Genomic DNA, 25,027 nt, shown 5'->3' on the forward strand with positions numbered 1-25,027 from the left:
TGGAATGAATATACACGAGATCAATTTGCATGAACTAGGTCTCCAACGTATGCAGATTGATCTCATCATGCATATTCATGATGGCATCCTAAAAATCCAGCTGGCAGTGGTGTCCCCAGGAAGCCCTGCTCTATACATGAAAAAGTAAATGAGAAACATTTCAAACCATTTCTCTTTATATAACATTGTGGAGGCCATATTTCCCAGGAATGCTCGAAATCTCATTAGTGCAGGAATGCAGCTGTCAGCAGGATCTATTTAGCTGTAAAAAAGACATGCCTAGAACAGGCTTAGAAATGGGGCTGCCAGGTTTCATTCCCCCCATTAAGCACAACCCTGCCTATGCTGTTCTCTTGAACTGAAGGCTGACAGGGCTCAAGCTCAGGAGGGCTCTTCAGGGCGAGAGACATAGCCAGGCCTGGGGCAGAATCATACCACCGCAAGCCACCCCCCCCCCCCGCTTGTGCCGGCCCCCACTTGCACCACTGCTCCCGACCGCCTGCCCCCTTACCCTTCTGTCTTTGCCTTCAAGGGGGCCTGCGCCGGTAAGCCTCTTCCTGTGTGCCTGCTCCCACGGTCTGCCCTTTCCTGCTCCTGTCAATGCTCGGAGTCAGGACCTGGATGATTGCATTAACGTGATATCGTGCTAATGCAATCATCTGGGTCCTGGGTGGCACGCAAGAACAGGGGAGGACAGACCTGGAAGCAGGCAGCAAAAAGAAGCTTGCCGGCACTGGGCCCGGCAGCCCCGGCCCCCTCTTTGAGGTCATGCCCGTGGAATTTTGCCCCTTCCCCCCTCCTCGGCAGCCCTGGGGCTGTCTACAGCACAGATGAAAGCTCAGGAAGGCTGCTTATAGGCAGAAGTGATAACTTCAACTTCCTTCTTCACAAATGACAAATAAAACGCTGGTTCTGACATAACCTGGATGTGTGAGGGGAGAGAATAATCTCTTAAATGATGAAGAAAGGGAAATGCTCTAATTTCCATTTAAAGATTTCTCTATAAGAGGCGAGATCTATCTTCTTTCTTCCCTGCTTCAACAGAATCCTAGTCATTAGGGGTAGGGAGGGGGCTTGGGGCAGTCACAGATCCTGAAAGATGTTAGCAGATATGGAAGGGCAAACAGCGGTCCCGAACCGTATTATCGAAAAAAGATGGCCGGCCATCTTTCGTTTCGATAATACGGTTGGGGCCTGGCCAAATGTCAGAGATGGCCGGCATCGGTTTTCGCTGATAATGGAAACCAATGCCGGCCATCTCAAACCTGGCCAAATCCAAGGCATTTGGTCGTGGGAGGGGCCAGCATTTGTAGTGCACTGGTCCCCCTGACATGCCAGGACACCAACCGGGCACCCTAGGGGGCACTGCAGTGGACTTCAAAAATTGTTTCCAGGTGCATACCTCCCTTACCTTGTGTGCTGAGCTTCCCAAATCCCCCCCCCCCAAAACCCACTCCCCACAACTCTACACCATAACCCTTATGGGTGAAGGGGGGCACTTACATGTGGGTACATGTGGGTTTTGGGGGGGGGTTGGAGGGCTCCCACTTACCACCACAAGTGTAACAGGTAGGGGGGATGGGCCTGGGTCCACCTGCCTGAAGTGCACTGCACCCACTAAAAACTGCTCCAGGGACCTGCATACTGCTGTCAGGGAGCTGGGTATGACATTTCAGGCTGGCATAGAGGCTGGCAAAAGAGGGTTTTTTTTGGGTGGGAGGGGGTTGGTGACCACTGGGGGAGTAAGGGGAGGTGATCCCCGATTCCCTCCGGTGGTCATCTGGTCAATTGTGGCACTTTTTTGAGACTTGGTCCTAAAAATAAATGGACCAAGTGAAGCTGGCGAAATGCTCCTCAGAGCCGGCCTTCTTTTTTCCATTATCAGCTGAAGCCGGCCATGTCTTAACAACGCCCCCGTCCCGCCTTCCATACCCTGCGGAAACGCCCCCTTTAACTTTGGCCGGCTCTGCGACCGAAAGCAGTTGGAGCCGGCCAAAATCGGCTTTCCATTATACCGATTTCGCCGGCTTCAGGAGATGGCCGGCCATCTCCCGATTTGTGTCGGAAGGTGGCCAGCAATCTCCTTCGAAAATAAGGATGGACGCCTTGGTTTACTCAGTCTGACAATTTGTAGCTACGTACTACCGTACCAATGCAGACCCCACTTGCTCCCTCTCTTGCATTGCTACATACTGCGGCAGGACATGTTTATCCGCTCCTACCCTAGCTGAGATAATATTAAACCATCTCTGACCTCATATGCAACTTTCTTTAAATTAATCACCTTACTTTCTAACTCTTCTTACTCTCCTACCTATCTATATGTTCCATCTTTGCTTTACCCTTCACTATCAATTAAAATGTTCTATTACGTATTGCGTTGACATTGGAAGTAGTATACCTTGTCATACTTTGTATTGTTATTTGAATATTTTTACCGCTGTAATTGCCGATTGCTCATGTTTGATCTATTCTTATGGCCACCACCTTTTCAGTGAAATAGCATTTTCTGGTATTCCTTTTGAGATTTCCTCCCTCCAGTTTCACATGATGACCCCTTTTCCATGAGATTCTCATTCAGCCGAAAGTGAATGGAGTAGAAGGTCTAATGGTTAGAGCAGTGGACTGCAAACCAACAAAGACAGGATTTAGATCCCACTGGTGCTCCTTGTGGTCTTGGGTAAGTCATTTAACCCTCCATTGCCTCAGGTACAAATTTAGATCGTAAGCCCCCTAGAGAAAGGAAAGCGTCTACTCTACCTGAATGTAACCTGCCTTGAGCTAGTAATGGAAAGATGGGAGCTAAATCCCTCTTATGTACTACAAAGCTACTTTAAAGAGTCTCAAAACACAGTTTTGATGGGGCTGGTTGTACCAGTAAGACTATAGGATCTACAATTCCGCTCCTCTCCCCACCCCCACCCTCATCTCCCAGTTCTTTCTTTAACTCTTCATCAACACTTCCCTGGAAGAGTCTGCACTATCAGGTCCTGAAAGCTCATCATTAAAATACATTACATACCCCCATCGGGGTAATGAAAGGCTGGAAAAGAGTCGCACTGTATGGATGGTGAGTAGGGAGCCCGAATCAGAGGATAACACAGAGAGATGATACGAAGGTGCAGGCTCTTCACTTCCAATGGATAAAACTGATCACTGTCTTTGTTAAAGGGGAAAAAAAGAAGTAGTGACCAAGAAAAGAAGTGTATATATATATATATATATATATATATATATATATGTATATATAAAGCTAAACATTATGAATATACTAGTAAAAAAGCCCCGTTTCTGATGCAAATGAAACGGGAGCTAGCAAGGTTTTCTTCAGAGTTTGCATGTGGGAGTGTGTGTGTCCCTGCCCTCTGCCCTCTCTCCCTTCCCCTGTGCTGTCTGTCCCCTCCCTCTCCGAGTCCAGTCCTTCAGTGTTAAGTTTCCTGCTGTGCTGTGTTTGTGTTAGAGAGTGAGGGCGTCTCTCTCCCCTCCCCCCTCTGAGTCCTTCACTGTTACAGAGAGAGGGATTTCGTGCTGTGCTGTTTTCCTTCACTCATGGGGAAAGCGGATATCTCTGGTGCTTCACACTTCCGGCTGGAGGCTTCATTAGAACGTTGGTGGTGCCTTTTATATAGAGAGATTACAGACTTGCAGGAAGCTGCAGAAGAGTTTGCAGTGGCCAATCAGGAGCTTCAAAAAAGAAAATGGAAACTCTGAGGACAGAACTCTGTCAGAATCCATCGAAACTCTGGAAAGCAGCAAGTATGGAGACCGCAGGGAGGTGGAGCAAAACAGGTGCCAGAGCTGGCTCTAAATACTGACAGGGCCCCAGAGAAGGAGGGAATCAGCCCAAGGACATCATGGTCCACCTGCAAAATACTGCAAGGTCGGTCAATGACCAAAGCAAGATCGCTGGGAGCTCTACAGTGGGAAAGCCACAAAACTTGAGCTCCTTCATGAAGTTTCCATGATCACACTTTGAAAAGGAAGGAGTTTGGTGAAGTTACCACTTTTTTTTTAAACCAGAGTACATTAGATATAAATGCTTATACCTCTCTGGGCTTTTCTTTGCCATCAGTGGGTCCACCAATAGGGGGAAGAAGTACTGAGGAAGGATAGGCAACTCTAGACAAGGGGATCCTATGACTAGATCAGATGGAAGCAGCCTTGGATCACTAGCAGTGCACCCCCACCACCACCACCATGGAGGCAAAAGGTTGATGTACCATTCCTCAATCCTTCTACAGATGCATCATGGCAGCAGGAGAAGAATGGGAATATACCTAAATGACTCTGAGTGCAGAAAACAGGATAGCGAGTATATGGGAGCCTAGCAGAGAGACTGGGACAGTCATTGACCTGTTGGAAACCAGACAGTTTTGAACCTACATGTAGAAATACTTCTGCCTCCTTCTTTCCAGAAATGGTCATAGACAGAACAAACTTTGGATGAATGAACTGTAGAAGGGACAAGGATTTGTATTGGATTAAAGTTGTATGACACAGAAGAGGAAGAAATAGATGAACCACCAGGAGAAAAAGACTGTAGACATCAATATACATTGGCAGGTCGGCTTGCCTTGACAATCCCAAGTCGAGACTGTGCAGCACCTATTCAATAAGCTTTGACTACGATGTCCTGCAAGTGAAGGGGGGTTGGATAGGATGGACCGTACAGATCTTTATCTGCCATCATCTACTATGTAAACATAACGTACAGTCCTCTGCTCATGCTGGTTCCAGTCGTAAAATGGCTGACGGAACCTCCCATGATTGTCTTGGCAGCCATTTGGATTGGAGTAGCACATGGGGCAGGAACAAGTGGGGTTTGTTTCTGCCCCTGAAGAGACCACTAGACCACCAGGGCCACGTCAATGGAGCAGCAGCATGGAAGCAGGAATTAGAGGGGTTTGTTGCTGCCACTGAAGAGACCACTAGACCACCAGGGCCATGTCAATGGAGCAGCGGCATGGGGGCATGAATTAGTAGGGTTTGTTTCTGCCCCTGAAGAGACCACTAGACCACCAGGGCCACGTCAATGGAGCAGCGACATGGGGGCAGGAATTAGTAGGGTTTGTTTCTGCCCCTGAAGAGGTCACTAGACCACCAGGGCCACGTCAATGGAGCATCGACATGGGGGCAGGAATTAGTAGGGTTTGTTTCTGCCCCTGAAGAGGTCACTAGACCACCAGGGCCACGTCAATGGAGCAGCGACATGGGGGCATGAATTAGTGAGGTTTGTTTCTGCCCCAGAAGAGACCACCAGGGCCACATCAATGGAGCAGCGGCATGGGGGCAGGAATTAGTGAGGTTTGTTTCTGCCCCAGAAGAGACCACCAGGGCCACATCAATGGAGCAGCGGCATGGGGGCAGGAATTAGTGAGGTTTGTTTCTGCCCCAGAAGAGACCACTAGACCACGTCAATGGAGCAGCGACATGGGGGCAGGAATTAGTGGGGTTTGTTTCTGCCCCTGAAGATACCACCATGGCCACGTCAATGGAGCAGCGGCATGGGGGCAGGAATTAGTGGGGTTTGTTTCTGCCCCTGAAGAGGCCACTAGACCACCATGGCCACATCAATGGAGCAGTGGCATGGGGGCAGGAATTAGTGGGGTTTGTTTCTGCCCCTGAAGAGACCACTTTTCCACCAGGACTTCACTAAGGGGCTATTTTACAAAGCGGCAGTTTACCACTCACTAAAAAGGATGTACCATCGAGCTACCCCAGCAGCCTGGCGGTAGTTCCTACCCCCACTGTGCGCCATTTTGTGTGCGTACCCGATGGTAATCGGGCAGTGCCATGCTCTGCCCAGTTACCATCAGGGTAGCACAGGAGCCCTTACTGCCACCTCAATGGGTGGCAGGCGGTAAGTGATCCCACCTGAAATGGGCATGTGGCAATTTCTTTTTAAAAAAAACCTTGCCTTTTACCTGCTGCGGTAAAAGGAGGCCTCGGCGTGCATCAAAAACCACGTGCTGATGCCAACGCAGGCTCCCTTTTGCCGCAGCTTCATACAAGGACCCCTAAGGTAGGTCTGGGCAGGACAAGGGGGCATAGGAGAATGATTGTGGAGGGGGAGAGGTTCAGTTTCAGCCGAAAATGCCTGTGCATTTTCGGCTGCAACCTGAACCTGGATTTTGGGTCTGTTTTGGTGCCGAAACCGAAACTGAAATTCGGTCGGCCTCTACCTCAGCTTAATAAAAGGACCCCTAAGTAAAGTAAAGTAGATTTCTGGTTAGAGCAGTGGGGCTGAGAATCGGGGAGGACAAGGTTCAAATCACACAGATGCTGCTTCTGACCTTAGGCAAGAAGAGACACAACTTTCCATTGCCTTAGGATTATAAACCCTCTAGGGCAGGTAATTAATTTACCTTGAGCTCAGATTTGAAAAAAGGAGAGTAATCAAATCAAAGTAATTAAATCCAAAATAGAAACTCTCCCTCCTAATCAACTTTCTCCTGATGGATTGTCTCGATGTCACAACCCTAATATGCTATATCAGATTTTCCTCTGGTAGGAGTGACATGCACTGGATTTGTGACCTCAGTAACAGGGGCGTAGCCACGGGTGGGCCTGGACGGGCCCAGGCCCACCCATTTTCCCTCCAGGTCCGCCCATCCACAACCTTCGCACGCTGTCGCTGCCCTTTTGTCCCGCGGAGGCAGCGTTCAGCGTTTCCTTCCTGCCCTGTCTTCTCCCCAGGCTCCGCTGCATCGTCTCTGCAAGTGGAATCATTTTCCTTTTCGGCCGTCGCGCTGCGCTGCCATACACACAGGCAGCTTCGCTCCTCCCCTGCCGCGTCCATTCTGGCCCTCTCTGATGCACTTCCTGTTAGGGCTGGATAAATGCGGTGGGGGAGGAGCGAAGCTGCCTGTGTGTATGGCAGCGCAGCGTGACGGCCGAAAAGGAAAACATTCCACTTGCAGGGATGATGCAGCGGAGCCTGGGGAGAAAACAGGGTAGCAGGAAGGAAACGCTGAACGCTGCCTTCGCGGGACAAAAGGGCTGTGACAGCGCGGGAAGGATGTGGTTTCGCGGGCCTGGGGGGAAAGTGGCTGAGCTGCTGGGACATAGGAGGGAGAGGAGGAAGGGACTTGAGGGAAGGAAGAGAGAGCTACTGGGACATGGGAGGGAGAGGAAGAAGGGACTGGAGGGAAGGGAGAAGCTGCTGGGACATGGGAGGGAGAGGAAGACGGGACTGGAGGGAAGGGAGAAGCTGCTAGGACATGGGAGGGAGAGGAAGACGGGACTGGAGGGAAGGGAGAAGCTGCTGGGACATGGGAGGGAGAGGAAGACGGGACTGGAGGAAGGGAGAAGCTGCTGGGACATGGGAGGGAGAGGAAGAAGGGACTGGAGGGAAGGGAGAAGCTGCTGGGACATGGGAGGGAGAGGAAGAAGGGACTGGAGGGAAGGGAGAGAGCTACTGGGACATGGGAGGGAGAGGAGGAAGGGGCTGGAGAGCTGCTGGACAAGGGAGGAAGAGGAAGAAGGGACTGGAGGGAAGGGAGAGAGCTACTGGACATGGGAGGAAGAGGAGGAAGGGACGAGAGCTGCTGGACAAGGGAGGAAGAGGAAGAAGGGACTAGAGGGAAGGGAGAGAGCTGCTGGACATGGGATGGAGAGGAGGAGGGGATTGGATGGAAGGGAGAGAGCTGCTGGACAAGGGAGAAAGGAAGAAGGGGCTGGAGGGGAGAGAGCTGCTGTACATGGGATGATAGGGAGAGAAAGAGGGGGGATGGATGAAAGGATGCAGAGAGAAAGGGGAGAGACTGAAAGGATGTGGAGAGAGAGGGGAGACTGAACAGAAAAGGGTAGAGAGATAGAGAGACACTGGATAGAGGGAGAGGGGAGATAGAGACACTAGATGGAAGGGTAGATGGGTGGAAGGATGAGGAGAGAAAGAGGGAAGACACTGGATGGAAGGGTAGGGAGAAAAAGGAGACGCTGGATGCAAAAGAAAGAGGGGAGACACTGGAAGGATGGTGAGAGAAAGAGGGGAGCTGATGGATGGAAAGAGGGAGAGGACAGAGTAGGGAAAGACTGCAGAATAAGAGGAAGGGGCATGTGGCGAACAAGGGTGAGGAAAAGATGAAAAGCCATAGGTGACGAATGGACAGGAAACCCTGGCAAGAGAAAGACGAAGGAAAGCAGAATCTAGAGACTGGGAGCAACACAATGAGAAAAAGTAAATGGCCATACAACAAAGGTAAAGAAAATAATTTTATTTTTAATTTAGGATAAAGTAATATGGTACCTGTGTTAATAAAGGTTCAGAGACCAATACTTCCTTCCTTAGGTCAGGAGAGGATACCGTAACAGCATTATACTGACCCGAGGCAGGAGGTTTTGGCCTCTGAAAGCTCACTGAAAAGGGTGTTAGGCTATGAAATAAATTATTTTCTTAAACCTGATGCACTGAAAAGCAGCACTTTACCCCTGTGTGACAAATGCGTCTGATAACTGTGACTAAATTTTGCTGGGGAAGGGGGGTAGAGAGAAAATTTTGTGCCCACCCACTTTAGGTTCAGGCCCATCCAAAATTGGCAGTCTGGCTACGCCACTGTTCAGTAAAGGGAGTTTGATGCCCACCCAAAAAGGGCTTCAATGAATGCCAAGACCATCAGGGATAAAGCTCTGCCCAGGTAAGTGAAAGGAAGCTCAGATTGTGGAGAAGAAATCTCAGATTTAAATGACTGCTTGTGTAATCTTAGTATTCTGGTCTTTATTTATTTATTATTTCGCTGCTTTAGAACTGTAAGGTTGATTAAAAAGAATATTAATATTTATAACCCATCAGAGTTCCTCAGGCTGAAAGGAACAAAGTCAGCTATTTGCCTTGACAGGGTCTTAAACTATAATATAGCCTGCCTGAAATCAATAGGCTTATCTTGGTGTGGACAAATTACGTACAAATTGAATATGATTGCAGATAAAGACTGCAGGGTCACTTACGCAGCCCATTTCCCTCCCTTTCATAATCCTGCAGTGTTTTCTACCACATACAAACCTTAGAAAGGGGAAAAAAAAGGAGTAAATTTACTACAACATTACAATCCATTTTCAAGGCAGCTTTGTTGCTGACATAGGCCCCCTCCCTACCTATCTTCAAATCATTGCTCAAAGCCCACCTCTTCAATGTCGCCTTCGGCACCTAATCACTACACCTCTTCTCAGGAAATCTAAACTACCCCAACTTGACATTTCGTCCTTTAGATTGTAAGCGCTTCTGAGCAGGGACTGTCCTTATTTGTTCATTTGTACAGCGCTGCGTAACCCTAGTAGCGCTCTAGAAATGTTAAGTAGTAATAGTACATAGTAACATAGTAGATAACAGCAGAAAAAGACCTGCACGGTCCATCCAGTCTGCCCAACAAGATAACTCATATTTGCTGCTTTTTGTGTATAACCTACTTTGATTTGTACCTGTGCTCTTCAGGGCACAGACCGTATAAGTCTGCCCAGCACTATCCCCGCCTCCCAACCACCAGCCCATCCTCCCAACCACCGGCTCTGGCACAGACCGTATAAGTCTGCCCAGCACTATCCCCGCCTCCAACCAACAGCCCCTCCTCCCAACCACTGGCTCTGGCACAGACCGTATAAGTCTGCCCAGCACTATCCCTGCCTCCCACCACCGGCTCTGGCACAGACCGTATAAGTCTGCCCAGCACTATCCTCACCTCCCAACCATCAGCCCTGCCTCCCAACCACCGGCTCTGGCACAGACCGTACAAGTCTGTCCAGCACTATCCCTGCCTCCCAACCACCAGCCCTGCCTCCCAACCACCGGCTCTGGCACAGACCGTATAAGTCTGCCCAGCACTATCCCCGCCTCCAACCAACAGCCCCTCCTCCCAACCACTGGCTCTGGCACAGACCGTATAAGTCTGCCCAGCACTATCCCTGCCTCCCACCACCGGCTCTGGCACAGACCGTATAAGTCTGCCCAGCACTATCCTCACCTCCCAACCATCAGCCCTGCCTCCCAACCACCGGCTCTGGCACAGACCGTACAAGTCTGTCCAGCACTATCCCTGCCTCCCAACCACCAGCCCTGCCTCCCAACCACCGGCTCTGGCACAGACCGTATAAGTCTGCCCAGCACTATCCCCGCCTCCCAACCACCAGCCCTGCCTCCCAACCACTGGCTCTGGCACAGACCGTATAAGTCTGCCCAGCTCTATCCTCGCCTCCCAACCACCAGCCCCGCCTCTCAACCACCGGCTCTGGCACAGACCGTACAAGTCTGTCCAGCACTATCCCCACCTCCCAACCACCAGCCCCGCCTCCCAACCACTGGCTCTGGCACAGACGGTATAAGTCTGCCCAGCTCTATCCTCGCCTCCCAACCACCAGCCCCGCCTCCCAACCACCGGCTCTGGCACAGACCGTATAAGTCTGCCCAGCACTATCCTCACCTCCCACCACCGGCTCTGGCACAGATCGTATAAGTCTGCCCAGCACTATCCGTGCCTCCCAACCTCCAGCCCCGCCTCCCACCACCGGCTCTGGCACAGACCGTATAAGTCTGCCCAGCACTATCCCCGCCTCCCAACCACCAGCCCCGCCTCCCAACCACCGGCTCTGGCACAGACCGTATGAGTCTGCCCAGCACTATTCCCGCCTCCCAACCACCAGCCCCGCCTCCCAACCACCGGCTTTGGCACAGACTATACAAGTCTGCCCAGCACTATCCCCGCCTCCCAACCTCCAGCCCCGCCTCCCCCGGCCCCGCCTTCTCTTCTTCCGACGGAGAAGCGAAGAATCATTTTGGATAACAGAAGACAGTGTCTTCATGTTTTTAGAATCTCAGAAACCCAAATGCAAGGAGATGTTGGGTAGATCTTGTTTTCTGTCCTATCCGCCATCGTAGTTCCTTTTCTGTTTGAGGCTCTCTTGTATGTATAGTGTACACCGCTGTGGCAATCTTCTTCTTTAGTGGCAGCGGGGGCCTCAGGCGGCACTCTTCTGAGGCAGCACCGCCTCCCGCCCTTACTTCCCCAACCCCTTTCCACCATATTTACCTTTTCTTTCTTGTATTTCCAAAGCTGGCTGCGGCAGCGATTCCCAGAGGCTGCCCTGCCGCTGGTCCTGGCCCCTCTACTGCAGCCCGCCTCTAATGGAACAGGAAGTTACATCAGAGATGTGGGCCACAGTAGAGAGAAGGGCCTGGGACCAGTGGTAGGGCAGCCTCTGGGAATCGCTGCCACCGGCATTTGGAAAAACAAGAAAGAAAAGGTAAATGAATGGAAGGGGCTGGGGGAGGGAGGGGGAAGATGGCAGACCGTGGCGGTGGTGGTGGCAGCAGCTCGTTCCTTGCCTGGGGGGAGGGCGGCAACAGTGGCTCATTCCTCACCTCAGGCAGCTGATTGTCTTGGGCTACTCCTGTTTAGCAGTATATCAAATGAAACTAGCCTGAACCTGAACCTGTAGATAAAATCTTGGATTGCTTTTCCATCTAACTAGTGTAAGGGACGGTCATGAGTGATGAGGGAAAAAAGGAATTTATGTACCTAGGGGGTAATTCTCTGCAGGTCACCCAAAGTTAGGTGCTACGATGCTGTGTGCTAAGCACGAATCTAATTGTCATTATAGAACACTAGTGTGTCTGCAATTACGCACTTTAATATAGGTGTTACATTTGTACCCTGCGCTTTCCCACTCATGGCAGGCTCAATGCGGCTTACATGGGGCAATGGAGGGTTAAGTGACTTGCCCAGAGTCACAAGGAGCTGCCTGTGCCTGAAGTGAGAATCAAACTCAGTTCCTCAGTTCCCCAGGACCAAAGTCCACCACCCTAACCACTAGGCCACTCCTCCACTGTTGCTACTATTGGAGATTCTACATGAAATGTTGCTATTCCAACATTCCATGTAGACGTTGGCCCTTACAGATCACCAATGTGGCCGCGCAGGATTCTGCTTCTTTGAGTCTGACGTCCTGCACGTGCAGGACGTCAGACTCACAGAAACAGAAGCCTGCGCAGCCTTCTACATGGAATGTTGCTAGTGGAATAGCAACATTCCATGTAGAATCTCCAATAGTATCTATTTTATTTTTGTTACATTTGTACCCTGCGCTTTCCCACTCATGGCAGGCTCAATGCGGCTTACATGGGGCAATGGAGGGTTAAGTGGCTTGCCCAGAGTCACAAGGAGCTGCCTGTGCCTGAAGTGGGAATCAAACTCAGTTCCTCAGTTCCCCAGGACCAAAGTCCACCACCCTAACCACTAGGCCACTCCTCCACTCCAAGGACCAAGGACCAGTGTAAATGGTCACTCCTAAACTGCTGAGCAACACCACTGACCGCCTGTCCCCTCTCAGGGCCACGCCTCCCACAGTTGCATTTTGCACATGCAACTTCTAGAATTAGTGCTAATTAGTGTCAGTTAACACCAATTATAGCCAACTATTAAATGACATTACCCATACAACGGACACTATTCTATAACTCGAATGCACGAAGGTTTATAGAATTAGGAGAATTGTTTGGAACAGGGTTCTGGACCCAGTCCTCGGGACACAGCCAGCTTTTCAGGATATCCACAATGAATATGCATGAAGTAGGTTTGCACGCATTACCTCCACTGTATGCAAATCTATCTCATGCATGATTATTGTGGGTGTCCTGAAAAGCCGAGTGGCTGGGTCGTGTCCCGAGGACTGGGTCAATGACACTTGCAATAATGACATTTATGCGTATGTATCAACCAAACAAGTGAGGCAAATGCCAGGGGGGTATCAAAATATGCAAGGACCTTTATTATAGTAGGTCATACAATTGTACATAGGGGGTAATTCTCTACAGATCACCCAAAGTTAGGTGCTACAATTGTACATCTAAAGATCCTTGCATATTTTGATATCCTCCTGGCATTTGCCTCACTTGTTTGGTTGATTTTCCCAGGAGACTGGGCTGGGCCTTGCCCCCCCCCCCCCCCCCGAGGTCGCTGCCGCCACTCCCCCCTCCACCCCCCGAGGTCGCCACCGCTCCCCCCCCGAGATCGCTGCAGCCACTGCTCCCCCTCCACTCCCCCTGAGGTCACCACTGCCACTCCCCCCTCCACCCCCCCGAGGTCGCCGCTCCCCCCTCCATCCACCACTGGGCCGGGCCCCCTGCATTGAAATCGCAGTCTCACCTCCGTGAAAGCAGCGCTGCAGGCAGCAGAACGCCTCCCTTCGGCCCTCCTTCCCTCCTTGTCCCGCCCTCGTGGAAGTTATGTCAGATGAGGGCGGGACACAAGGAGGGAAAGAGGGCCGAAGGGAAGCGTTCTGCTGCCTGCAGCGCTGCTTTCACGGAGGTGAGACTGCGATTTCAATGCAGGGGCAGACGGTTGACGACGGAGGGCTGGTGGGACTGCGGTGCCAGGCCCCCCTTGGAGGCCCAGGCCCGGGGAATTTTGTCCCCCCTGCCCCCACTTTCGACAGCTATAGATGCACCTGTGAGATTCCTGTCTCCCTCCTCTTTCTTCTTCTTCTATTTATGCATAGGTACCAAAATTCTACCTAAATTCTATTCTGTAAATATATGCTTAACTTACATAACGGGGATTTGCAAGGGTGAAGCCTGGGTAGAGCATGAACAGGACCCTCCTCACTTATGCAATATAACTTATAGAGTAGTGTGGGATTCAACACTTACACCAGCTCTATGACTGCAGTAACCGCTCATGCCTAAATTCTAGCTACATATTTCACTGTTAGGCTAGTATTCTATGCATTCAGTTCTGGTCGCCATATCTCAAAAAAGATAAGGCGGAATTAGAAAAGGTTCAAAGAAGAGCGACCAAAATGATAAAGGGGATGGAAACTCTCATATGAGGAAAGGTTAAGGAGGTTAGGGCTCTATAGCTTGGAAAAGAGACGGATGAGGGGAGATATGATTGAGGTCTACAAAATCCTGAGTGGCCACTGCCAACTCCAGGCTCCGCTCAATCTGCCTTGCCTCACCCTTTGCCTGGAACAATCTTCCTCAACCCCTACGCCAAGCTCCCTCCCTACCCATTTTCAAATCTCTGCTTAAAACTCACCTCTTCAATGCTGCGTTCGGCACCTAACCTTTCGTGAAATATAGTATTCCCTATCAGACGGACTCCACACTTGTCTTTAGATTGTACACCTGTCTTTTAGATTGTAAGCTCTTCTGAGCAGGGACTGTCCTTCCATGTTAAATTGTACAGCGCTGCGTAACCCTAGTAGCGCTTTAGAAATGTTAAGTAGTAGTAGTAGAACAAGTAGAAGTGAATCGATTTTTTACTCTTTCAAAAAGTACAAAGACTAGGGGACACTCGAGGAAGTTACATTTTAAATGTTAAATACATTTTAAATGTTAAATACTTTTAAAACAAATAGGAGGAAATATTTTTTCACTCAACGAATAGTTAAGCTCTGAAACTCGTTGCCAGAGGATGCAGTTACAGCAGTTAGCGTATCTGGCTTTAGAAAAGGTTTGGACAAGTTCCTGGAGGAAAAGTCCATAGTCTTTACTGAGACAGTCATGGGGAAGCAACTGCTTGCCCTGGGATTGGTAACATGGAATGTTGCTACTCTTTGGGATTCTGACAGGTACTTGTGACCTGGATTGGCCACTGTTGGAAACAGGATATTGGGCTGGATAGACCATTGGTCTGACCCAGTATTGCCTCCAAGTGCCTGTTTTTAGGTGCCCTGTTTAAAAGTGAGGTGAAAAAGTTCTCCTGTCCCCTATTATTCCATATATGTCACACATGATCTCCTAATCTTTAAACAAATATAATATTAGACAAAGGAACCACAATTTGTAAACCCTTACTTCATTTATTTAAGGAACAAAGGGACTTCTTAAAAAATTAAAATGGGTTCGATTTTGCAGTTAATGTACTTTGACGCAGGAAATTAACTCATGGTAAGTGCAAATTAACATGGCATCTGGTGGAGGGCAAGCCCAGCAAGGAGCCTGGAGTTGCTGTATTAAAATACCTATTTGCATGCACAATACACAGGTGAAGTTAGTGCAGAACCACTTTAATGCTTCTTTTTAGGAGGCAGGAAGTGGTCCTATGCTGTGTCAGCATGTGCTGTGCAGCCCGCTAAAGCCTTTCACGTCCATTATCTGCCTATTCCCTGCCTCAACACAAAGAGCACTTAGCACGTACTTTAACGCTCGGTAACTGCATAAATAGTGCAAGGCCCCTTAGCACTAGTAATTACCACATGTTAATCCCCTGATTCAAATAGTCACCAAAAATTGCATGCTCATATTAGACACGCTCCCAGCTGGCACACAATTTAATAGAATTGTCCGCTGAGAGGGGGAGCAATGGGTTCAAAACACAGCGGCCAGGCTAATCTTTGGAAAAACTCGCTTCGACAGTGCGCAGCCTCTCCGTGAGAGTCTTCACCGGCTGCCCATTAAAGACCGTATTGATTTCAACATCTGCGCCTTAACACAAAAAATTATTATTATTTTTTGTGTTACATTTGTACGTGCAGGACGTCAGACTCAAAGAACAGAAGCCTGCGCAGCCTTCTACATGGAATGTTGCTAGTGGAATAGCAACATTCCATGTAGAATCTCCAATAGTAGCAACATTCCATGTAGAATCTCCAATAGTATCTATTTTATTTTTGTTACATTTGTACCCTGCGCTTTCTCACTCATGGCAGGCTCAATGCGGCTTACATGGGGCAATGGAGGGTTAAGTGACTTGCCCAGAGTCACAAGGAGCTGCAGTGGGAATTGAGCTCAGTTCCCCAGGATCAAAGTCACTGCACTAACCACTAGGCCACTCATCCACTGTTGCTACTATTTGAGATCTACATGGAATGTTGCTATTCCACTAGCAACATTCCATGTAGAAGTCGGCCCTTGCAAATCACCAATGTGGCCGCGCAGGCTTCTGCTTCTGTGAGTCTGACATCCTGCATGTACGTGCAGGACGTCAGACTCACAGAAACAGAAGCCTGCACAGCCTTCTACATGGAATGTTGCTAGTAAATAGCAACATTCCACGTAGAATCTCCAATAGTAGCAACATTCCATGTAGAATCCTCCAATAGTAGCAACATTCACGTAGAATCTCCCAATAGTATCTATTTTAATTTTGTTACATTTGTACCCCACGCTTTCCCACTCATGGCAGGCTCAATGCAGCTTACATGGGGCAATGGAGGGTTAAGTGACTTGCCCAGAGTCACAAGGAGCTGCCTGTGCCGGGAATCAAACTCAGTTCCTCAGTTCCCCAGGACCAAAGTCCACCACCCTAACCACTAGGGCCACTTACGGAGAGCACCATTTACATGTTGATCTGATAGATTTACCTCTCAGAATTCATCGGTGTCATCTCATACTTATCTTATTCTGCACTATCCTTCCTGCAGGAGATCTAAAGTACGTCAATCTATGCTTCAATCCTTTTTCATACATCAGCCCGCAATCCTGGAATGCCTTGCCGAGACAACTGAGAGAGACATCGGATCACCTGACATTTAAGAAATTACTAAAACTTATTTGTTTAGTAAAGCCTATCCTAAAGCCCCCCAGTGCTCTTTAAAACCCTATTTCCGTTTGTCAGATTTCCTGCTTTTTTGCCTTTGTCTGCTTTCCTTTTTTTGCTCCTGATTTCCCATCCATATTTCTTATTTAGCTGCTTACGTTCTGTATTTGTTACTTTTTTATTTTACTTTTATATCCTGTTGTATTATGTAATTTTACCCTGTTTCCCCGAAAGTAAGACATCCCCCCAAAATAAGACCTAGTAGAGGTTTTCCTGAATTGGTAGATATAAGGCCTCCCCCGAAAGTAAGACCTAGCAAATTTTTGTTTGAAAGCAGGGCTGCCGAGAGCCGGACAAGGTCGCCCCCCCCCCACCCGAGGTCGCCGGGCCCCCTCCACCCACCCGAGGTCGCTCCCGAACTAACCTTAAACGCTTCCTTTCACCTTTGCAGCAAGCAGCAGCAGGGCAGACCTCTCCTTCCTTCCGTGTCCCGCCCTCGCGGACATTACGTCAGGCGAGGGCGGGACACGGAAGGAGGAGTGGCCTGCCCTGCTGCTGCTTGCTGCAAGGTGAAAGGAAACGTTTAAGGTTAGTTCTGGGAGCGACGGAGGGAGGGCGGGCGGGCCAACCCAATGTTTCCCCGAAAAATAAGACAGCCCCTGAAAATAAGACCTAGCGCATTTGGGGAGCAAAAATTAATATAAGACAGTGCCTTATTTTCGGGGAAACACGGTATTGTAACTTTGTTAGCCACATTGAGCCTGCACATGCTGGGAAATGTGGGATACAAGTGAACCAAATAAATAAATAGAGTAATGAGCCAATTAGTACCAATAATTGGCTTTTTAACAAAGAATTATTGGCACCAATTAGATTTAATTGGGACCAGTGCACGTAAAGTTATGAGCAGGAACTTTGCACGTGGGCCAAAAAAGGGGGTGTGGAAAGGGAGGGTCCTGGGCATTTGGGCTGGAATGGGGGTGTGGTTTTCAAGTTACACCACATAATTACTGAATAATGGTGCTCCAAGCATAAATTTAGGCTCAGGCATTGGCACCTAAATTTACGCACACTCTGCTTAAGCATGTGTTCTATAAACCACGCCAAAACGAATACCATTTAAGCGGGCATCGTTCGCAGGGCCGCTGAGAGGGGGAGCAATGGGGGTCAAAATTCCCCTGGCCAGGCTCCAAGGGGTCCCTTTCTCTTTCCTGCTCCTGATGGGACCCATGTGATCATGTCCCAACAGGAGCAGGAGACAGAAAAGTCTGCCACCAGCCCTCCCCCCTTGGAGGCTGAGGAGGAGCAAACACAGTAGGGCTTTGGGCCAGGGCCTCTGGTTTGGCTGGCGGAGGTCCCTCCCAAGCCCCGCTAGCAGAAGAGTTCTTCCTCCAGCGCTGCTCTTGCCTCTGTCGCATCGCCTGCCAACTAGCGGCTGCTTTTCCCCTCAGGCCATGCAGGGGTAGGCAATGCGGCGGAGGGTAAAGTAGCACTGGAGGAAGACCTCTTCTGTTGGCGGAGCTTGGTATCCCCACCAGCCAAGGTATTTGGAGTTGCGGCCAGGGGGTGGCAGCAGCGGTGGCGATCCTGGAGGCCAGTAGCAGTGGCGATCCTGAAGGGGCAGCAGGATGATGATCTTGGTTGGGGAGCAGCAGCCCTGACTCAGTCTTTGGCAGCACTGATCGTTTGGCACTGATTTTTTAGGGGCCATATATAGAATCTGGTCCTACGGATTAATGCACTTTAGTAGAAAGGGTCTCCAGTGTCATCCAACACCCGTATCACCCATATGAAAAAGTAACTGCCCTTTTAGTTAACCAACTAAGTGACCAAATTTAATAGATAATTAGGTTCAGATGATTGAACACCGCCGGGCTTGATTGCAGCCAGCCCCCGTTAAATCAAACTCACTGTGTACTCAACCTTACCAGGACAGTAAAGTAGTCAAACACAAGTTTCTACTATCAAAGAAAATTCTAGAAGAGATAAGGCAACTTTATGAAATACATCAATCTGGACAAAGTTACAAAGCCATTTCTAAAGCTATTGAACTGCACCACATCACAGTGAGAGCCACATCTCCAATGGAACAGACTTGGAACAGAGGCGACTCTTGCCAGGAGTGGGCGGCCTGTCAAAATTACTCCACGAGTGGAGCCCGAACTCATTCAGGAAGTCACAAAACATCCCGAAGATCATCAACAGAACTACAGGGCCTCTCTAGCCTAGTTAAGGTCATTGTTCATGACTCCGCAGTAAGAAAGAGACTGGGCAAAAATCATGGGTGTAGGGGCGGGCAAAGAGGGGGCGTTTGCCTCCCGCTGGATTTCTTAGCTGTTGCTTGCTACTGCTTCCATTCTAATACATTCTATCCCACCGTACATAGGGTAATTCTCATCAGCTTCACCTACCTGCTCCTAAAAAAGCTCTGCTGGATAAGGTAAAAAAATTACTTCCCCCCACACACACAGAACGGATAACTTCCTCTCTAGGCCCATGAAAAAATGGGATTCATGGGAGACTAGCAAGGTAAAAACTGCTGCTATCCAAGAGTAACATCAGTGCTTGTCTCACATTTGCAAAAACACACCTGGATGATCCTCAAGCCTTTTGGGATCATGTTCCGTGGACAGCCAAGTCAAAAGTGGAACTCATTGGACAACACGGGTCCTATTATGTCTGGCATAAAGCAAAGCAGACAGCTCAGCGGGAAACACCAACGCAAAGATTGAGGAAGAAAGAGAAGTGTAGTTGGCCACAGATGGAAGCAGCAAGCAGAGTCAAATTGCAGAGAAAGCAATATTTATTCGAAGTCCCGACATGGCCCGTGTTTCGTGATTGCCTGTGTCGGGGGGGGGGGCTGTCACCATAAAAACATACATAATACACGGAGGAGTGGCCTAGTGGTTAGAGTGGTGGACTTTGGTCCTGAGGAACTGAGTTCGATTCCCACTTCAGGCACAGGCAGCTCCTTGTGACTCTGGGCAAGTCACTTAACCCTCCATTGCCCCATGTAAGCCGCATTGAGCCTGCCATGAGTGGGAAAGCGCAGGGTACAAATGTAACAAAAATAAAATAGACACTATTGGAGATTCTACATGGAATGTTGCTACTATTGGAGATTCTACATGGAATGTTGCTATTCCACTAGCAACATTCCATATAGAAGGCTGCACAGGCTTCTGTTTCTGTGAGTCTGACGTCCTGTGCAGGACGTCAGACAAGCAGAAGCCTGCGTGGCCACATTGGTGATCTACAAGGGCCGACTTCTACAGGGAATGTTGCTAGTGGAATAGCAACATTCCATGTAGAATCTCAAATAGTAGCAACAGTGGAGGAGTGGCCTAGTGGTTAGGGTGGTGGACTCTGGTCCTGGGGAACTGAGTTCGATTCCCACTTTAGGCAGCTCCTTGTGACTCTGGGCAAGTCACTTAACCCTCCATTGCCCCAGGTACAAATAAGTACCTGTATATAATATGTAAGCCACATTGAGCCTGCTATGAGTGGGAAAGTGCGGGGTACAAATGTAAGAAAAAAAAATAAAAACACAAAATTATGCACATAGCATTAAACAAATGTCAAATCCAATAAATAAAAAACTCTATAAATACCAATGGAAAGTACTGTATAAAACATTGTCCTTTAAAGAGCAAATACTGAAAATACAACAACAAAAAATACATATATCAGAAAAAGATACATATATTTCTCATAACGTTATCCTGTCTCTAATTTGTTGGTTCTTCAAATAAATGTTGCTTCCTCTGCAATTTGGCTCCTCTTGGTGCTAAAGCAAATATAGCATTTCACAGACAGCACATCATACAACCGTCAAATATGGTGGCAATGGTGTGGGGATGCTTTGCTGCCTCAGGATCTGGAAAACTTCCCATGAATTCTGCACTGAACCCGAAAAATCTTAAGGAGAATGTCTGGTCATCTACCTGTGAGCTGAAGTTGAAGCATAATCGGGTTCTGCAGCAAGACAATGATCCAGAACACAAAAACAAGTCTACATCTGATAGCTAAGAAGGAACATAAACAAAGTTTTGGACTGGCCTAGTCAAAGTCCTGATTGAACTCAATGGAGAGGTTGTGGCAAGACCTGAAACAAGCACTTCATACCCCAAAACCTGTGAATGTGTCTGAGTTAAAGTAGTTCTGCAAAGACGAGTGGGATCAAAATACAGAAGAACAAGGACTTTGCAGAACAAATCACACTCAGGAGACAGCAAAGATGACCCAATGGGACGATGATGCTGTGTGGTCTGGAAGATTTGTTAAAACCTTGACTCGGCACGGCCGTGTTTCGGCCCAGCGGCCTGCCTCAGGAGTCTTCTTGTGTCGCATAGATTGGTCTGTCTATATCTCCGGTTATGATGAAATGTATCAAACTGGTTGTAGTTATAGGTCAAATAAAAAAAAGGAGGGAAGGAGGCGCTATTGATAGCGCCAAATGCTCATTGCAAAAACGCTGTAATAAACGTCTCAAGACTGTGACGTTGTCTATAATCTATAGAATGAAAACGATGCCTTTTCATTCTTTAGACCATAGACTGAACGTCCCAGTCTTGAGAAGTTTTCTACAACGTTTTTGCAATGAGCGTTCGGCACTATCAATAGCACATTATAACCACAACCAGTTTGATACAGACAGACCAATCTATGCGACACAAGAAGACTCCTGAGGCAGGCCACTGGGCCGAAACGCGGCCGTGTCGAGTCAAGGTTCTAATAAATCTAGACCACACACCATCATCATCCCATTGTGTCATCTTTGCTGTCTCCTGAGTAAGAACAAGTGGGATAACCTTCCTCAGCAAGATATTAAAAGACTGATATCAAATTATAGGTAGTGTTTGTTACAATTATAAAATAAATGTTAACTGTCATTTGCCATTAGATCTATCCTATCTAATTAGAGCCATTTGCAGGTGATTGGCTATGAGCAGTTCCTTTTTTAAAGGGTACATTAAAAAAAAGAGGTACCACAGTGGAACAAGCTGAGTGAAAAAAAAAACCCCTGCCATTTTCCCTGTTCAAATGGGTAATCCCTGAATTGCAGACACCAGGGGAAGCATAGTAACATAGTAGATGACGGCAGAAAAAGACCTGCATGGTCCATCTAGTTTGCCCAAGACAAACTCATATGTGTATACCTTACCTTGAATTTGTACCTGTCCTTTTCAGGGCACAGACCATATAAGTCTGCCCAGCAGTATTTCCCGCCTCCCAACCACCAGTCCCGTCTCCCATCACAGGCTCTGGTACAGACCGTATAAGTCTGCCCAGCAGTATTTCCCGTCTCCCAACCACCAGTCCCGCCTCCCATCACCGGCTCTGTTACAGACCGTATAAGTCTGCCCAGCAGTATTTCCCGCCTCCCAACCACCAGTCCCGTCTCCCATCACCGGCTCTGGTACAGACCGTATAAGTCTGCCCTCCCCTATCCTAGCCTCCCAACCACCAACCCCTCTTCCCCCCAACTGCTCCGCCACCCAATTTCAGCTAAGCTTCTGAGGATCCATTCCTACTGCTCAGGATTCCTTTATGCATATCCCACGCATGTTTGAATTCCGCTACCGTTTTCATCTCCACCACCTCCCGCGGGAGGGCATTCCAAGCGTCCACCGAAGCCTAACACTATCCTTTAATACTTTCTTCCACAGGAGCTCAGCTCCTCAGTGTACAATGGGCAAAGCTGGAGAAGAAGAAAGATTTGTGGTGACAAAAACCTGTGAGATTTTTGTGCTTTCAAAGACTGAATAGGAAACAGGTATTTAATACACAGAGCTGACCGTTTCTGGCTCCTTCCACCCTGGCCTGTATGATATTCCAACCATTTGTTTAAGGAGTTCAAGTGTTGAAGTCTCTAATTTAAGTGTCATGAGATGTTGGGAAATAAACCCCAGGGCTGGTGCATGACAACGTTTAGTTAGAATTTTCTCCCTCACCTGCCACTTCCATCATACAGGAGTCATTTATATTTTGAGTATATTAAAGGAGACTGTGCACTAAACATTTTTTTCCCCCACAGATACAAAATGGGGAAACCCCCTAAGTACATTTGGCCCATATATATATGACCTAAACTTTCTATCTGTTAATAGGCGTTATTGGGCAAGTTTTTCTTGTTGTTGTTGGGGGGGGTTGGTTTTTTGTTTTGCTATAGCCTGAACCAAATGCTCAGCTCGAAACCTTGGGGTCATCTTTGACTCTTCTCTCTCCTTCTCTGCTCATATCCAGCAGACCGCCAAGACCTGTCGTTTCTTTCTTTACAACATCCGTAAAATCCGCCCCTTTCTTTCCGAGCACTCTACCAAAACCCTCATCCACACCCTTGTCACCTCTCGTTTAGACTACTGCAATCTGCTTCTTGCTGGCCTCCCACTTAGTCACCTCTCCCCTCTCCAGTCGGTTCAAACCTCTGCTGCCCGTCTCATCTTCCGCCAGGGTCGCTTTACTCATACTACCCCTCTCCTCAAGACCCTTCACTGGCTCCCTATCCATTTTCGCATCCTGTTCAAACTTCTTCTACTAACCTATAAATGTATTCACTCTGCTGCTCCCCAGTATCTCTCCACACTCGTCCTTCCCTACACCCCTTCCCGTGCACTCCGCTCCATGGATAAATCCTTCTTATCTGTTCCCTTCTCCACTACTGCCAACTCCAGACTTCGCGCCTTCTGTCTCGCTGCACCCTACGCCTGGAATAAACTTCCTGAGCCCCTACGTCTTGCCCCATCCTTGGCCACCTTTAAATCTAGACTGAAAGCCCACCTCTTTAACATTGCTTTTGACTCGTAACCACTTGTAACCACTCGCCTCCACCTACCCTCCTCTCTTCCTTCCCGTTCACATTAATTGATTTGATTTGCTTACTTTATTTATTTTTTGTCTATTAGATTGTAAGCTCTTTGAGCAGGGACTGTCTTTCTTCTATGTTTGTGCAGCGCTGCGTATGCCTTGTAGCGCTATAGAAATGCTAAATAGTAGTAGTAGTAGTAATTTATCACAATGTCTATTTTTCTTAATTGGGATACCTGTGAAAGGAAGATACATCAACAATAATTTTGCATCTTGGGAGCAGACGTAGTTATAGTATATATCTAATCCTATTGACCCTTTTCAGGCGCTCTGTTCTCAAACCCTAAGAAAACAGTAAGGTCGATGGATCATGGGACCTTCCGACACAATCACCCTGACGGGAGAAGGTTCTAGAGTGAGCTGCATCATGAAAGTGTGTTCCTAGAACTGCTCATTGGACATCTTTGTCGTTTTTACCTTTGAACTTCTGAAGAATAGCTTGAATTGGTTTTCTACAAGAAACCCCTCAGGCGGGCTTTTTAAGCCAAAAAAAAAACCCCAGGCCATTTAGAATCTTCTCTGTTCATTGGAATTGTGTCCGAAGTCTTATCCATCGACCTTACTGTTGGCCTGTTTCCACTCCGGTGGTTCGTTTCCACTTAAATTCCTAAGAACTCTTCAGCTCTTAAGCAGCCAGTTGCTTTATTTATCTTGTAACATGCACACCTCGGTTGGCTAGTCACGCTTTTTCTTAACTAAAGAATACAAATTATGCTTGTTTGTGTGGTTTCCAATCAAGCGAAACAGCGCCAGTGAAATGGAAAGGTTTAGTATATATTAGACACATTTTCTGTTACACTGTTTCATCTTTGTCCTCAGTGCAATTATAATTCTTATTGATACAGCACTAATATTGCTAAAGCCTGAAAGAAATGATGTCACGTGTGCTATACCAATTGTAGGGATAGTTATGTATCCTTACTGTCGAAAATAAAAACAACTCAACAAAAGGAGTGATTTAGTCTAGCCACAGACACCTACTCAAAAATCAACACAACCCCTCAGCCACCCAGGTGCTGCTCAACTCCTAGTACCTGGGAGACGTTTGCTGGGAAGGCAGTTAAATTGGGAACGTCCATGATCTTCAGCTCATACATGCTGTCGTTTAAGATGACCGAGGGTCTGTAGATACACTGGCATGCGGTGGGACTGTAAACTTCCATGAACTCATTATGCAGAAACTGGCGAATTATGGCAGTCTTCCCCACACCTGGGGCTCCAAGTATAGCAACCTTTAAAGTCTCCACCATTGTCCCTCCATCAGCACTTTTGGTAGTTCCCTTCCCCCACAGACAGACTTGGGTTGGCCTCCGGCACCATGGAAGCTTCCCAGCTGGAGGTCAGGGTACCCAACCCGTTGGCCAATCAAATCCTTCTGATTACTTTATTAATCGGATTTGTTCCAAATAAAACCTTCCTGCACAAGATTTTTTTTTACCTCGTTCTCTGCCTGATAACTCCTTTCCAGTCAGCATCTCCAGAAAAAAAAAGAAAATATTTCAATGTTAGCAAATGGTCATCCAGAAAACAAAAAAAAGCTGAGGTTGTATCCGATTGCTGGAATTTACTGACTTTTGCTAGATTTCGCTCTTGAAATGAATTTCAACCCAGTGTTGTAAAGAAGCCGCTGAAATCAGGTTCCAAAACAAACTTCTGGAACTCATTTGGGTTACGACTAGCCTGACTATTTA

General features: G+C 48.1%; 1 protein-coding gene across 1 annotated transcript in view; it reads right to left on the reverse strand.

Moving 5' to 3' along the window:
• Positions 1-24,586, reverse strand: part of RASL10A (RAS like family 10 member A) — a 36,516-nt gene extending 11,930 nt beyond the window's left edge. The window contains 1 exon segment of the mRNA XM_030220017.1: positions 24,371-24,586. Coding sequence (XP_030075877.1) covers positions 24,371-24,586 — 216 coding nt within the window.
• Positions 24,587-25,027: the final 441 nt, after the last annotated feature.

This window comes from Microcaecilia unicolor, chromosome 11, assembly GCF_901765095.1.
Source record: "Microcaecilia unicolor chromosome 11, aMicUni1.1, whole genome shotgun sequence".
Taxonomy (NCBI): Eukaryota; Metazoa; Chordata; class Amphibia; order Gymnophiona; family Siphonopidae; genus Microcaecilia; species Microcaecilia unicolor.